The sequence below is a fragment of the Gossypium raimondii genome, chromosome 4 (genome assembly GCF_025698545.1).
Source record: "Gossypium raimondii isolate GPD5lz chromosome 4, ASM2569854v1, whole genome shotgun sequence".
NCBI lineage: Eukaryota > Viridiplantae > Streptophyta > Magnoliopsida > Malvales > Malvaceae > Gossypium > Gossypium raimondii.
Window position 1 is genome coordinate 3,178,295 of NC_068568.1, and position 16,951 is coordinate 3,195,245.

The 16,951-nt window shown below is 31.3% G+C and overlaps 1 protein-coding gene across 1 annotated transcript; it reads right to left on the reverse strand.

Moving 5' to 3' along the window:
• Positions 1 to 446: 446 nt before the first annotated feature.
• On the reverse strand, positions 447 to 3,220 carry LOC105780593 (probable polyamine transporter At3g19553). Its single transcript, XM_052629114.1, has 2 exons — positions 1,996 to 3,220; positions 447 to 1,093 (listed from the first exon to the last, which is right to left on the reverse strand). The coding sequence occupies exons 1-2, from the start codon at positions 2,958 to 2,960 to the stop codon at positions 568 to 570; spliced, it is 1,491 nt and encodes a 496-aa protein (XP_052485074.1). The 5' UTR covers positions 2,961 to 3,220; the 3' UTR covers positions 447 to 567.
• Between the last annotated feature and the right edge of the window lie 13,731 nt (positions 3,221 to 16,951).

A 16,951-nucleotide genomic window follows, 5' to 3' on the forward strand; every position in this document is an offset into this window, starting at 1 on the left:
TAATCCTGAAAATGTTGCACCCGATTTAGCTGGCAGTGAACTTCAGAAAGTGTTTCCAAGGACGAAGTGAGGCAAGCCTCTTTGTTAGCAATCTTCAGAAACTCGATCTGCGTATTTCGAAGAACGAGGAAATTAGATTATTAGAACGTATTGCAGAAAAATGGTCATAGAAGAAGGTCTTAAAAACAACTTTCTGTACTGTGTTCTTGCCGTTGATCATTCTAAGTACGGAGACAGTGAAAATATGATAACATTGCACTCGCTTTAACTCGCAGCGAACTTTGTATCATACAGTCAATTAGAGAAGAAAGAGGAATGGAGAAAGAAGGGAGAGGTATGTATAATCCCTTTTATTACCAATCCAATATATGATCAGGTTTCCAAGCCATTGTCTGCTTTGTTCTTTTTTTGTGTGCATGAAATGGCATCAATTCTTTGCACGCGAATTCGGATGCATTCGGTATCGTTGTGTACATTCCATTGATGAAAAATATGCATTATTACAACTAATAATCAGTGGAAAATCATGAATTATAGTACATAAGTATGAAAAAGAGAGATCCTACTCTAGTTTTGAGTTGCATCAGGTGAAGTTTCTGAGACTTCTTGGTTAATCCCCGGTGATGTTAAATCTGGAAGAAGACTAACCGAGGCCTCATCCGAAACTTCTTGTTTCGGTCGGGGTGTGTCCAGATTATCTAAAGGCACCACCAGTTGTTCTATATCATCAAACTGGGTCCATTTCCTATCCTTTGCATGAACTAAAACAGGGTACATTAAGATCCCAATGATAATAACTATACCACTTACAATGAATGTTGTTGCAGAAGCTAGGCACATGACAAGAACAAGTAACAATGCAGGTGGCAAGCAAAGCATTGTTACACCAAATGTTTCCAAAGGGACCCTGTAAGGTCTATGTAGATCTGGTTTTTTGATTCTCAGTTTTATGAAAGCAGCAAATTCGAGAAGCATTCCAATTGAGTAAAGGAAATTCAGGAATTCCAGAATTTCCTGGAAACTCATCCATGACAAGAAAATAACTCCAGTGGCTGAGCACAATATGCTGAACGTTGGTGTCCCATACTTTGACCTACAAAAAATGGGTTTTCAAGAACATGTTAATACATAGAGTGTGCTGGTGCAATAATAGAAAGGGTTGTTGTCGAAGTTTAAAAGAAACTTCTACTTCGACTCTTCGTTTTTCTTTAAGTATTTGTTTCGTATACATACTTGAATCTTAGTACAGGGATATGATCCTCCACTTACACTCTAAAGTCTAAACACCCGAATTGGACTAATGTAGTCATACTTTGAAGGTAAAAGTATCATAGAAGCCCTTGTACTAAGAGAGAGATTACATTTTGCTCCTACTCAGAAAATGGGCAAATTAATCCTCATATGTTAGACCAAAAAGCGAATCGATCCTTTTTGTTAACAATTTCATCCAATGGTACTATTAAAAACTGGCATGGCTGGGGAAATAACAAGACAATGACATATGGCGTGCACATATACTTTATGTTGACATAGAGAGACTAGCTTTTAACAGTAGAAATGAATGAAATTTTTAAGAAAAGGACCAGTTTGCTTTTTGATCTAAGGACTAATTTACCTTTTTTTTAGTAGAAAGGGCAAAATGCAAAAAAGTCTTAGTATAAGGGCCTCCATGATACTTTTACCTACAAAAATGGGCTTCCAAGAACATTGTTTGTAATCATGTTGATACATACAGTGTACTGGTGCAATAATGGAAAGGGTTGTTTCAAAGTTTAAAAGAAACTTCTACTCCGACTCGTTGTTTTTCTATAAGTATCTGTTTCCTGAAACATGCTTGAACATTGGTATGGGGACATGACCCTTCACCTATACCCTAAATCAATCAACGAGTCCGAATACTTGCACCCGAGTTTGACTCGTGTGGCTTCTAATTCAATGCTTTCACTCAATTTTAATCATATAAGGAAGCAAAAAGATCAGGGAACTTAAAGTTACCTTGAAGCAAAGATGGCTGGGAGCATTCCCATCTCACTCATTCCTAGCAGTTGAAAAGCATCTGCACTCATTTCAGCTTCAAACAACCCCAAATTAGACATTGCAGCAGCTGCTTGAATCCACCATTTCAGCCAAAGCCCTCCTATTAACATCCCAACATCAGAAAAATACCCATCAGTCCATTCACTAGAAGGAGAATTCAAAGTCCCTGTCCCGGCCAAAAGCGGAATCAAGTACGAACAAACCACCAAAACCACCGCCCCGAGAAGCGCTTTCGGGAACGTCTTACTCGGATTTTCAACCTCCCCCGCAAGAGTACTTGCCTTATCCCAATAATTCAGATTCCAAAACATACTATTAAAGTAACCCCTCCAATCCACCTTGTTAAAATCCACAACAAGCCATTGTTTAGGCTTTATCCTAGGTATTGAAATCACCCCCATTACAAGGAAAGGCAAAAGTGAGAAACCAGCAAGTGAAACAGCTGAAACTCCCACAATGTGTAGCCCTCTATAGTTCAAATATGTTAATGAAATTGTGATCCCTAAAAAAGCTGGAATCCTAGCAATCATGGTGTTAAATATGGGAAATGAATGTTTCAAGTAATCGAGGAACAAAACAGGGTATAAAGCATTGTCCATTACACCACTAAACCATTTCCAAAAACCTTCTTGGAAACCCCAAAAAGGACCAAAAGCTGAAGATATCCAAATAACATATCCACCATTTTCAGGGAAACTTGTAGCAAGCTCAGCTGTGATTAGAGCCTCTGGGATGCTCCAAAACAAGGGGAAAACCATGAAACCAAGCAAAGACAAAAGAGGGCCACCCCCTGCCCTTACTGAATCTTCTATACCAAAAGGACCACCAGATACCTCATAGAATATCAAAGCTATGAGTGGCAATAGTGTTAGTTTTGGATTGGTTTTGATAGAGCTGGTGCTTGCACCCTCTTCCCCACCCATCAATAGATAGGGAAACAAGAAGACAATAATAGCTTTCCCCTTGAAAATGGGCAAAAACAATGATAAAAATCAGATCTTTTTTTGGAGTTTAAAGATGGAAACTTCAATATCCAAAAGAACCCAAAAAAGATATGGATTTTCTGATTTCGTTTACCTGTTCTTCAAAGGATTAAAAAAAACCTGGGTCTTCTCTGAAAAATAATAATAAGATAAGGAAGCTACAATCTTTTTGAGATCTTCAATGATATTTTCTGGAAACTATTACTTTTATTGGGTGGGGTTCATTTATTCCACGTTTTATTGCAGAAAGTGTGTTACACCCAAAATTGAATATGATATATACATATACAAAATTTGCTGACAGATTCATACTTTTATTCGTGAGCATAATAGATAAAAGGTAATATAATTTTTTTCTCAATTTTATTTTGGTATTTGTATTTTTTGACACATAAATTTGATAATTAATTTATTTTAATTTCTGAACTTAAAAATATAAAAGTTTAATGATATGACACTCATTTCGTCACTTGAAAATTAAAATTATATAAATTTTCAAGTGATGATATGATATAATTTTAAGATGTCACATTCGGTGTTTTAATAATTCTCGATTCAACCAGTTTAATCAATTTGATTACCAAATCAATAATAATTAAATAATTAATTAAATTTTCATAAAAATTAAAAGGTAAAAAAATTAAACCAATTCAACTATCGATCTTTGTTCTAATTTTCAATTTTACCAATTTCAAGTCATTTTCAAATTAACCAATTCAACCATTTTATTTGGACCATTATGTTGATCATTTTTTGTCGACTAATCCAGTATTGTTCCAATAACAATGATCAAATCATCAAAACTTGACAAGACCTAAATTCAAGTATCAAAATATATTTAATTGTCAAATTTAAGGAACAAAATGGAAAAATAAAATATAAATACCGAAATTGACCTAATTACCAAATTTGAAGCTAAAATTATATTATTCCTTAAAAAGAAAACCATTGTTTTTTAATTAAAAAATCATTAAGATGTGACATATTCATCCCATTTATTGTAATTTAACTCATATTATAACATTTAGTAGGTGAATGGGATATAGAATTGGATGAATCTGTATACTATTACTCTAATTAAACTACTTTAGATAAGTGAACTCAACTAAAAATGGTAGTATATTTTCAAGTAAACATCACATCATTTAATTAAATTATCTCATAAAATTGGATTTCACAAAATGGTAATTTTAGATTTTTATAAGAGAAAATATTTAGTACACAGAATTTTTAGACTCTAGAAGCAACGGTAGAAGTTAACAAGTTGTAATACTCAAAATTTTCGTTTCTAAGAAAGGATAAGTATTTTAAATGTGACTCAAGTATTTGGAGAGAAAGTATGAATAACGAAATTCAGTAAGGATCAAATTGGAAATTTTTAAAAGATTAAGGACTACAGTGTAAATTTATCATTTTGGAAAAAAAGGGTGAAAATTTAAGAAATAATTTTTGATGGATGTGACGAGATATATTGATATGTGGAAATTGAAAGTTGAGATAGGGACTAAATTGAATAAAGTGGGGAAGTAGAGGGACTAGAGTGCAATTTTTCCATTTGTATGGAGGAGGGACTTAAATGCAGATTTTCCATTTTAATTGATTTTTAGATACAAAATGATGGGGTTAAAATCCAATAGCTGATGAGGTGGAAATTTTGTGGAAATTTATGGAAATTAAGGTTGGAGAGTGTTGAAATTTGATTGGGTGATGGAATAAATGGACTAAAATGAAAAAAAGGGAAAAGTGTATAATTTTTTACACAATTGGAAGGCTGAAAGGTAGCATCTTGGGGCAGCAAAAATAAATGGGAAAGAAAGGAAAGGAAAGGAAAGGAAAGGAAAAAATGAAGAACTATGAGTGTGATTATACTAAGAAAATGTTATGAATCAAGAATGGAATTGTAGAGAAAGTCAAGGGCAAAATAGTTATTCCTTAAATAAAATAATTATGAGAAAATATCATTGGCAAAATATGGGTCATTGGATGAGATTGCAAAATAAGATGAAATCTCGACCATTTGATTGTAATGATTAAAGTTAGATTTTTTATATATTAAATAATAATATTTTATTATTAAATTAGTTGAGATATTTTGATGGAAAAATGAAGAAACTTCTTCATCTTTTATATAAGTGATTCATTCCACTTTCAAAAAAAAAAAAAAGAGAGAAACTTTAATTTTTATACAATTTGGTCTTTTGTTATAAAATTCCACCATGTCACCTCAAAACCTTGAAATTTTTCATAGCCACCAAAGAGGAAAGATGAAGTATAGGTCTAGAAGAGCTTGTATAACATCTCGGAGGCAAGACATAAGAAATTAAAAGTAAAACAAAGTTGGAAGGAACGTGTAAGATTATGATGAGAGTGAGAAAGGAAGAGAACAGAAGCAAAGAAAGTGAGGATTTGGCTAAAATAGAAGTAAGTACTTAATTGAATTCTAGTTAGTTTACTTTAATTAGAAATTTGAGTATTTAAATTCTAAAATGAAATAATTAAATAAGATATGATTAAGATTCTTGAATATGTATATTGAATTTAGTAGTAAATATGTAATTAAAGGTATGTTTGTAATGTAAGAAATGGTAAAGTGATAATTTAGTAATTAGTGAATTTTATGAAACTAAGGATTAAATTATAAAGAGTGAAAGTTATTTATTTGTCATTGATTGATAAGTGAATAGATGCGAATCTGAAGTCACTATAGAGTGGACTAAATTTTAAAGAGTGTAAAATTTTATATGTGAAACAAATATTGTGATTAAAGGTTTAAATGAAGTGAAATTGTTACGAGTAAATATTGAAATTTCGTTAATTTAGGGATTAAATTGTAAAATTTTCAAAATTACTAAGTGTGCTAAAATAGTGAAATACAAATTTCAGCAAAGTGTTATATGAAAGTGAATTAAAATCTAAACTGTAAAGTATTGTAAATATGTGATATGTTAGTGTTCATGTGAACTAATGTATGAAGTGAAGATGTAATGTATGTAGTATGTATTCAAAGTGAAAAAGTAACGTGATGCAAAGTGATTTATGTAATATGTCAAGTAAGTCATATGAAAGTGAATGTGTGAATGTGTGAAATGAAAATATTATGTATATGTTTATGTGATTTAAAATGAATGAAAAAAGTGTTATGTGAATAAATGACTTAGTGAGCTCAGATGATAGATGATATGTGATAATAAAAAGATTTTGGAGTTGAGAGAGGTTGGGGGTTTAGATGGGAATCAAGCTGGTGTTGCGGGGGTTCAGAGGGGATTAGGAGAGGAGAAATGGGATATGTAATGTGTTTAATGGAGTTCTTATAAAGGTCAGGAGTTCTGTTTTGGCCCAAAGCTCTACAATGTATCAAAATTATTAAAACTCATCTGAGACTCATTAAGGACCGCAAAAGTGATATGTGAAAGTAAACGTATATATGTATGTGTAATGATATGTGAAAATAAAGACAAAAATGAACGCGTATGTTAAGTTTTAAAAGATATATGTAAATTAAATGTTTATGTTATGTTTGTGAAATGAGAGAAAGATTTTGATATGCAAATGTAAAAGTTAATTAGTGATAATATATGTTAAAGTTAAGACTATAAGTTATAAAGTTAATTTAAATGATTGTATGTTTTGGAAAAAAGAATTAAAAGTTTAAATATAAACTATGTGAATAAATGTTATTAAGAATTTATTTAAATGTTATATATATATATATATAAATGGTAAGATAGAATTCAATTGAGTACTTACTAAGCTATTCACGTAGCTTAACAAGTTTGTTTTAAACGCGTAGGTGATAGATAAGTTTTGAAAAGAATTGAGGATTGTCGAAACCGTTTTTTTGAAAAACAAATTTTTTAGGTTGTCGACTTAAAAAAAAAACAAAATAAATGGGAGTCGCCACCAATCTTTTATTGAGGTGTGATTGGATCACCTAAAAAAACGGCTTTGGTCTACGAGTTTTAGAAAAACGGATCCGGGAGTCAGTTGCGTACGAGGAAGGATTAGCACCCTCGTAACGCCCAAAATTGGTACCTAGTTAATTAATTAGTGTCTTAAGGTCGAGAATTTGGAAAAAACGTAATCCTTAGCAAAACTTAAAAGGCTACGTATTAAGACCCTTATTATTTCAGAGAAATAAGATACCACACCCAATGCGTTAGGGCATAACATTCTAATTTTCCCCAAAATGAATCGGGCCAAAATACTTGTACAATAAAACTTTAAAAGAACATCCACTTATCCAAGATTTAAGAAATCACACCCAATACGTTAGGGCACGATTCCTCTAGAATCCCAAACTCGGAATATTTCCTTTTCTTTAAAAGAACATCCACTTATCCAAGATTTAAGAAATCACACCCAATACGTTAGGGCACAATTCCTTTAAAATCCCAAACTCGGAATATTTCCTTTATTATTTAAAAAAAATCTTTATTTCGAGAAATCAATGCGTCACATCCAATACGTTAGGACACAACGTGTTGAATTCCCAATAATGAGTTTTTATTTTATTTTATTGAAGAGAAATGCTTGATTATCGGATTTAACGAAGAAAATCGGAACTCAATACGTTAGGGCTCAATTCCCTTGAAAATCTTAAATACGAACATGATCTCAATTTAAAAAAAAATCTTAAATACGAACATGATCTCAATTTAAAAAAAAAAATCTATCTTTAAATTTGAGTAAAAAAATGATGTAATGTGATTTTATACATGCAAATGCTATAATAACAATAATAACAATAATAAATACATCATCGACATAAAAATAATATAAGCAAATGAATAAACGAAATAAAAAAAGGTAATCCATGACATGCAAAATATTAAGTGTAAACACAATTATACAATGGATGGGATAGCAAACAAATAAATAAGGATCAAAAGATGTACACATGGAAATTATGAACATTAAAATATACATATAATTTACAAATAAAATTTTAGGTTATGGAATTTATATATAAATACAACACATAATATACTTATGAAAATAAGAAAAAAATTATACATACATATATAAAATAATAAAAAATAAGTATATTTTAAAAAGGAAAAAGGTGAGTATTTAATCACTTAAAACGTAAATATATACATATATATATATGAAAATATTCATTAAAAATAGGAAAATATTCGTTTTTTAATATATATATATGTGTACATATAAAAGGAATATATATAGAAAAAAATTAGAATAAAAATAATAATTACACTATTAATTAATAAAATAAATAAAAGAACATAAAAAAACTAAATTGAATTGCAATTAAAATATCTGGGGTAAATCCTCAAATAAATAAAAGTAAAAGGACTAATTTGAACGTGCGAGTTACATAGAGGGGCTGGAAGGGAAATTTTCCCTTCTCCTCTAAAACGGTGTCGTTCAAAAAGATTAAATTGGAATTTAAAATAAATAAAAGGGTAAATTAAAAAAATAAAGAAAACTTAATTACAAAAACATTAAAAGGCGGAGGGGCTAAATAAAATAAATAAATAAAATTCGCAGTGGTATCACCTTCTCCCTTTTTTAAAATCGTAAATAAGTAAAAAATAATAATCGAAAGAAAAAAATAGTAAACCACCTTTAAAAAACTGCCAATCGTTCTTTTTTTATTCCTCCTCCTCTTTTCTCTCTCTCCTCTCTACAATGAAGGGAGAGGCCTCTATTTATAGTTGAGCATCCCCAAATCCAACGGTACAGATCAACGGCTGAGATTAAAGGGTATCTACAAATTAAATCTCTAAGATTACATATCATATCTAAGATTGCATATCATATCTAGGATTGCATATCATATCTAAGATTGCGTATCCTCAGAAATTATGTTTCCATATGTGAGCCCGGGCTAAAATTTGGTATTACAAGGATTGTTACTTCCATTCAGATTACATCACTCCTCAAGCTCTAAGTTCAAGCCTTTTGGTATATATATTTTGAACTTCAGTTTGGTATGTACTTTGGTTTATTAGTAAAGAAAATGTGAATTATGTATGAATAGTAATGTTTTGTGCTATCAGTTACCTAGATTATAATGAAACAAAAATATGTTTAAGTGGTGAGATTAGTGTTTAAATGTAGCATCTTTTACTCGAATTGGGCGAGGGGTGTTACATGAGTGTCTTATAAGAGTATAATAAAATATTAAAAGATAAATATTTTAAAAAAGAGACATGTGACAATTTTTTAAGGATGTTTGTGGAATTAAAAACAAGTACACTGCTAGTTTACCAAATACTAACATTTTTTTAATACATGAGTTTTTTTCTCCTGATTTAAAATGTAGGGTAAACTGTCTAGTTAGTCATTCAACTTTTAGGTTGTTTCTGTTTTGGTCACCCAACTATCTAAATTTTCAATTTTTTGGATTTCTTCCATGTCCATTTTGTGATCCATGATCAGAGTTTGTGGTTGCCTCTCCCAATAACATCGTTTCCAATGTTTGAACTCACATTCTCTTTTTTTGGAGTGCAATATGTCTTACTACTACACTTAGCACTTATTAGTATTAAAAATTTCAATTTAATCACTAAAATTTTTGATTTTTTTAATCATTCTGCTGTAAGTTTGAAACAACAGAATTACATAGTGTTTATTTTTCTAACATGGAATCCAATTTTTTTTTTCTTGTGTGGACTTTATTTATTTTATTCTACTTCATTTCATCATATTCTCTAAAAAAGGAACAAAGCTTTAGGAGTTTCTTCCCCCATGTCATGCCACCATTGGAACCACCATATCTCTGGTGTATTCTCTAGCCATTCTAGATAACGACAAAGTTGTCTCATCATCCACAACCACTCTACCAATTAGATTTTTCAGAAATCTCTTCAAAACTTCAACCTAAAACCAAAAGAAAAATGACTCTTGTTTGCAGTCTCTACCATTCGATCAATATGGAATAGAGATATATTGTTCTCTTCCTCTTCCTCCACCTCCCCAATTGTTAGGAATTGGACAAAGATGCTCTTGTGCTAAAGAATCAAGAGAGTTTGAAGATGGATAGCCTCCTCCTCCTCTTTTTTTTTTAGGGGGGTGAGGGTGGGGGTTTATTGGATTTCCAGGGTTTGAAATGTCCATTTGAGAATTCCAACGGTGAGAATTATTGTTGGTAATGCAAAGGGTTGGTGTTAGTGGGTATATCCCATATTGGTTAAGTACAAGCTATCAAGAGAGTTTCTATATAGCTTTAATTCTTACTCTAATTGAGTAATTGGGCCATAGGTCTATCACACATGCGCGTCGTCGTCGCTTGCTTGTTTCGATCTGTGTTAACACAAAAACTTGGAATTTGGCTATTGAGCAAAAATAGTGGGACAATTTCAAAATTGCTCCTGCACTTTTTCCTCTTTTGCCCCTACCCATTTACCGTTTTACCCTTTCATTTTTAGTATAAATAGATGGTTAATTTCCTCATTTTTTTCACACTGAAAGAAAACACAACACTCTATGAAAAACTCTTTTCTCCTCTTCCTTTCCAATTTTCTTAAACACTCTGTCGGTTTTTCTCCTGAATCAGTTTAGAGAAAATTATGTCTAGGAGTTTGAGTTTTAAATGGGACTAACTGTGACCCCTCCAAACTTTCCTGGAAATTAATCCTACTGTGATTTCCCTGAGAAGAGCAACACCAATTGAGTTTCATATTTCTTATGCAGGTGTGCAAATATTGAAGCATTGTGTTAACCTTGGGGACGACGTCCACTACAATTACACCGATTAGGGTGAATTCGCTTCAAAGGAATAAATTTCTGATTTCTTAATTCATTATTTATTTTCCAGTCAGTGCTAATAGATTTTATTTTGTAGTAGCTTAATTTTCCAACAAGTATTTGCCCAAGAAAAACAACATATCTCGAAACCAGTCCCATTGGGCAGTCATCGATAGAGATCTTACCTGGATAAGTTTGAATATTTAGTGACTAAACAGACAGTTTACCCTAAAATTTAAAATAAAACAATAGACACTTTAATTGATAGTCAACGGTTTTTGAGTCTGGAATAGGGATGTGGGGTTCAAGCGCGGGTTGATGCGCGTGGGATGAGTGATGGTATGGTCCCCCGCTCCCAAGGGTGTGGGCGTGGCTACCCCCAAAGTCCGAGACTTTATGGCTTTTAAAAGTGGCTTGTCAATGAAAAATAGCCACGTGGCTGTTTGTGAGCAATGTCATCAATGATAAAAAAATTATTATTTGCCAATTATTAGTACGTGTTTGACTGGATCAATGAAAATTTTGGGATTAATATACCATTTGATACTTAATTTTGACTCCATTATTCAATTTAGTACCTAAGTTTTTTGTCTCAATTTGATACCTAGACCAAATAACATTATGTGGCCTGATAAAATATTTGACATGTGTGCTCTAGTAAATAAATATATATACTAAACTGGGATAAAAAACTCTTAAGTATCAAATTAAATATTGAAACTAAACTCAATGCTCAATTGAGAAAAAAATCAGATATTAATTTAAACATTTAAAACAAATTTAGGTACCGAATAGTATATTAACCCAAAATTTTTAAGTCGTTGGGTTAGGTAATTGTAAGGCTTTTGGTATTACCAAATAAAAATAAAATTGTGAGGCTTCTGTGTAACAATATGCGTGCATGTATTGTATATATATATTATATTAGTTTTATTCTTGTGTTTAATAATTAAAATATATTACCAATTAGAGTTATTTACTGCTCGAAAAATAATAGGGTTTAAGTAAAAATATAGATAGAAAAATGAGTTTAGGTAAAAAAAAGGTCTATTTAGAAAACGGGTCAAGTTTCGAATAAGTTTTTTTGGCCTGGGCCTGACCCAATCCAACCCAATTTTTTAATAATAAAAAAACCTGTTGCTTTTTCACCTTTTGTTGTTGTTTTGCTACCATTTCACCATTATTTTGCTACTATTTTGTTGTGAATGTTTAGATATTGTACAACACATGTTTTATTGTCAATTTTACTAATATTTTAGATGTATTTGCTTATTAACTTACAATTATTTTAGTGTTATTTAAGTATCAAGACTTTTTTTAATTTATTTTTAATTTATTGGGAAACATTTATTTTAATATTTTTAGTGTATTTGATGTGTTATATTGTAAAATTTTTTATATAAAGAAATAAAATTAAAAAAATTTAATACGGGCTAAACCGGAGTTTTAGTATTTTTATCTGGGTAAGCCTAGGACTAAAATTTTTTTAAGACCCAACTCAAACCATGGACAACTCTATTACCAATAACACCACTAACCCAATGATAAAGTTGTGTGGGTTTCAAATTGATTGGCACGAAGTTTAGAGTTTGATCCCTATACTTGGAAAACCTCTTTGCGTTCCCCATTGTAATTTAATGTAATTGTTAATAATTAAAATATATTAAATTAATTAATATAAATTTTTTTTTATTTTTTTATAGAAAAGAGACAACACTAGGCGATTACAACAACCAATTCATAAATTAGAGGATTTAGACCCATTACGATCTTCAATCCAACAAATCTCTAACTGAAATCGGCGCAATTGCAAATAAACGGAGCAAAGAGTCTCCTGTATCAACACATTTAGCCATGTGATATGCACCCCCCATTTTGATCCCTCGAAATATGTCGAACACGAACCTCCCATCTTCCCACAACAAGATGTAATAATATTAATTCCACTAAACTAATATTGGCTCCTCCACCAGACAAGATTAATTTCACCAACAAAGCATTATCACACTCAAATTCAGCATTGCTAAACCACCCCATCATTCAAAGCATCCTCAACAACTATACACTCCTTGACAATTTGAGAATCACCCTTCATAAGAGTTTTTTCCGGGGTCCTTTCATGGTCACAAACTAACCCTTCCATCGTCGATTTCAACCCAATCGAAGCATGCGAATGATTCCCCATAATCTCATCTAATGGCCTCCCTTTCTACCCAGAAATTATATTATGAACTCTCGACTGCAACTCTTGAGAGGTGCCGCTTTTTTTACCAAATCTAAACATCACATTTTCTTTATCGTTATACGAATCCACATTTTTCCTATCAATTATGCGCATTGCAGTGTGCTTCTCTTTATTTAAAGTCAGTGATATATCTACTGGTTGTATGACTATGTTTTTTCCCCGATCAGTAGCACCCATAGGTCCCGATTTTGATCCATCATCAAACAGCCCTTGCCTAACATTAGTCTTCACTCCAAATATGTCATTATTGGGCCTCAGTGCTGATGAACCAAACTTTAGCCCAACATCTACCATTACCCCTTTTCCCTTATCCCGCTTGTTGAAACCATTTTTTGAAAAATAAAAATTTAGTTGTCGACTTTAAAAACAAAAACTGGAGTCGCCACTGATCCGTGATTTAGGTGTGATCGGCTCACCTTAAAAACAAATTTGGTCTACGAAATTTGAGAAAACAGGTTCGGTAGTCAGTTACGCATGAGGAAGGGTTAGCACCATCGTAACGCCCAAAAATGGGTACCAAATTTAATTATTTAATGTCTTGGTGTCGAAAATTTAAAAGATTTTGTTAAACTCAAATGCTGAAATCTGAAAAGGATAATCAATTATTCAAGTCATATGAAGAAATTGAGACTCAATACGTTAGGGTACAATTTCTCAAAATCCCCGAATTTTGAATATCACTTTTGCTTTATAAGTAAATTTCATTTCGAGGAAGCAATTATGTCATGCCCAATACGTTAGGACATAACAAATTAAGTTCCCAAAAATGATTTTTACTTATACATTTTGAATAACGAATATTCTTGGTTATTTGGAATTAACAAAGAAAATCGGAACCCAATACGTTAGGGCTCAATTTCCTCGAAAATCCCTAACTTTGAATATCGTTTTTATTTTAAAGGCCTTTGGATCATAAAAAAAATGATTTTAATGTTTTGACAAAATCAAAATATATATATTTTAAAAATATGTTTAAAAAATATTAATGCAATATGAAACAAATATTTTAATTTAAAATATACGTATACATAAGTATGATATATAAACAATTTTGCAAATATGTATATGGATTGAGAGAAAATGCATAAGTCATAAAAATAAAACAATAATAAAATACATATAAAACATATTCATACATATTAAAAATGTATAAGTATAATGTATTAGTAAATATAAAAACGTGAAAAATATTTAATAAGCCTTGAAAAGAGTACAAAATATATATGTACATGTTATAAAAAATGTATAAACATATAAATTATAAAATTGAGAAAACATATAAAGATTATGAAATATAAATGTGTATATATATATAAAAACTGTAAAAAATAAAAATAAAATATGTATATAGAATATATATTTAAAACGCTTTTTTTAATATATATATATATATATATATATATATGTATTAATATGCATATGCGCATGTAAGTAAGTATAATAATATTAAACTAATAATAATACAGTAATAATAATATAAATAAACAGTATTAACAATATAATAAAAACTAAAAATAACAAATTAAGAATTAAGTTAAAAACAAACAGAATTTGAGAGCTGAATTTGAAAATCAAAACAAGAAAGGAAGTAGTTTAAAACACACGCAATAGGGGGAGGACCTAAAAAGAAAATTCTCCTAAACCTCTTAAACACTGTGTTTAAATGGGATTAAAATAAAACAATTTAAAAATTTCATGGAAAAAAATTTAAAAAATAAAAACCACGATTTTGAAATGATGGAAAAATAAAAAGGACTAAAACCATAAATAACCCATAAATAAAATCCCATTACATTTGCAGCCAATGAAACCCATTTCAAACCCTAAAAAAAAGGCTCCTCTGTCATTTTTCTATCACACCGTTGCTCCCCCTTTTGCCCTTTCAAATCTGTTCCCAACCGGCTACAACGACGACGACAACGGTTCCTCGACGGCGCGCTTGCCACCGGTAAGAACTTCCCTCCTTTCTTTTATTTTTGTTGTTTTAAGAAACAAAAGAAAGAAAACAAAATAAAAATAAAAACAGTAAAAAGAACAGAAGAAACAGTAGACCAAATTTGTTTTTAAGGTGAGCCGATCATACCTAAATCACGGATCGGTGGTGACTCCAGTTTTTATTTTTAAAGCCGACAAGTAAATTTTTGTTTTTCAAAAAATCGTTTCGACACCGCTTCTTAACCTTGGTATCCATAGATCTACTCATAGTCACTTGGATCCCTAAAACCCCAATGTCACCTACACCCTTAATCTGTCCCTGATTTCTTTCCTTCATTTCGCAGTCAAACTTCCCACCAACATAGTAATACATTTTCTTTTAGTAATATTAAATGATTGTGTTGTATTTTTATTTTAAATGGGAGTTTACGATAAAATAATTATGATTGAAATTTGCAACTTAAAAATAAGTCTTAAAAAATTGGCTACCAAAATTCTCAAATAAGAAGCATTCTCCAACGAAGGTAAGATTCGTTGAAGTGAAGAAACCTCTTCCTTGTATTAAACTTGAGATAATAAATTTACTATCATTGAACTTGAGATGCATACACTTATCAATGATGTTTTCCTTAAAAAAAAAAAGGTTTTCACCTTATTAAATTTTCGATATGAGGTGTTTGCACTAAACTTGAATTTTGTTCATTGACCAATTTTTATAAATATCGAGGATAAATTTTTTGAATTTTGTAGTTTTAGGATTAAATTGATAGAATTTATAAATATTAGAGAGCTAAATTTGTTATTAAGCAAATAAAAAAAAAGATTGAGTTAGTTTTCTGTTGGGCGATAAATATAGAAAGCAAAACAGAGATTGAAAACATGAGTCTCGAACCCCTGTCTTCTTTTTTCAGGGTATAGCAGACCTCATCTTTAAAATAATAATAAGCAATGGCGATATATATATATATATATATATATAAATCAAAACAGAGTTTGAAAAAGTAATAAGCAATGGGTTCTTCCGATAATCAGCAAGGGGTTAAATTGATAGCGTGTGTAAATGATGGAGGGCTAACTTTGTTATTAGACCAATAAATAAAAAGCTTTTCCCTCAGGTGAAAAAGTCGGGCGATCCAAGTCGCGAACTCCTGGGCCTAAATCCAACCAAACCTCAGCTTTGTAAATTCGTCATCTCTTCTGTTATTGACATATATATAAATCGAAACAGAGTTTGAAAACATGATAAATTCGTCATCTCCCCTGTTATTGCAGAGGTTTTCTCTGTCCTGCGACATATATTTAAATCAAAACAGAGCTTGTAATCGCTATCAATGTACATTGTTTAACATGCATTTGTCTTTGTTGGCTCTAGTTAGAAGAGCTGAGGTTTGCTTTAAATACCCTTTCATTGGACAAATCCTTCTACCAGAACTGCGAATCACATTACATTCTTGTTCTGCGTTTTGGGGAAAAAAAAACCTTGTTTTAGTTTTAGCAGAGCTGAAGAAATGGAGCTGATCGACGAAGTTACTCTAGTAGCTAAACATGTGCACAGGTGGAGGCTTCGTGATCGTAGCCATACACTTCCTGCTGGTCGGATTGTTTTAACGGTTATTGATGACGAGATTCAATGGTGGCAGTTTAAATGCCGGAGTAAAGGAGACATGCACTACATCACCGGCACCGAGTGGAGCTGCTTTGTTCGACCAAGGATCGGTGCTAGGCTCACTCTTTATGCTCAAGAAGCCTGCGAGAACTTCCACAGAATGAAGGTGATAATGGGGAGGAACTAGAGAGCTTATTTGTGTAAGGGTGTAGGAATGAAAGTTTATGATATTATCATGGTCTGTTTCTGCTTTTATTAGTGCAACTTTATTGAAGCCAGGCACCATTGCTTTCTGCTGTTGCATGGTTTTAAAAAAATGTCGTTTTCTTTTCTAATGCTTAAGCTTAGTTATGCAATCAGAAATATGCTCCATTCTTGGTGATGTTATATATTAGAATCTCTTTAATTTAGCTCAAACAAACTTAGATATAT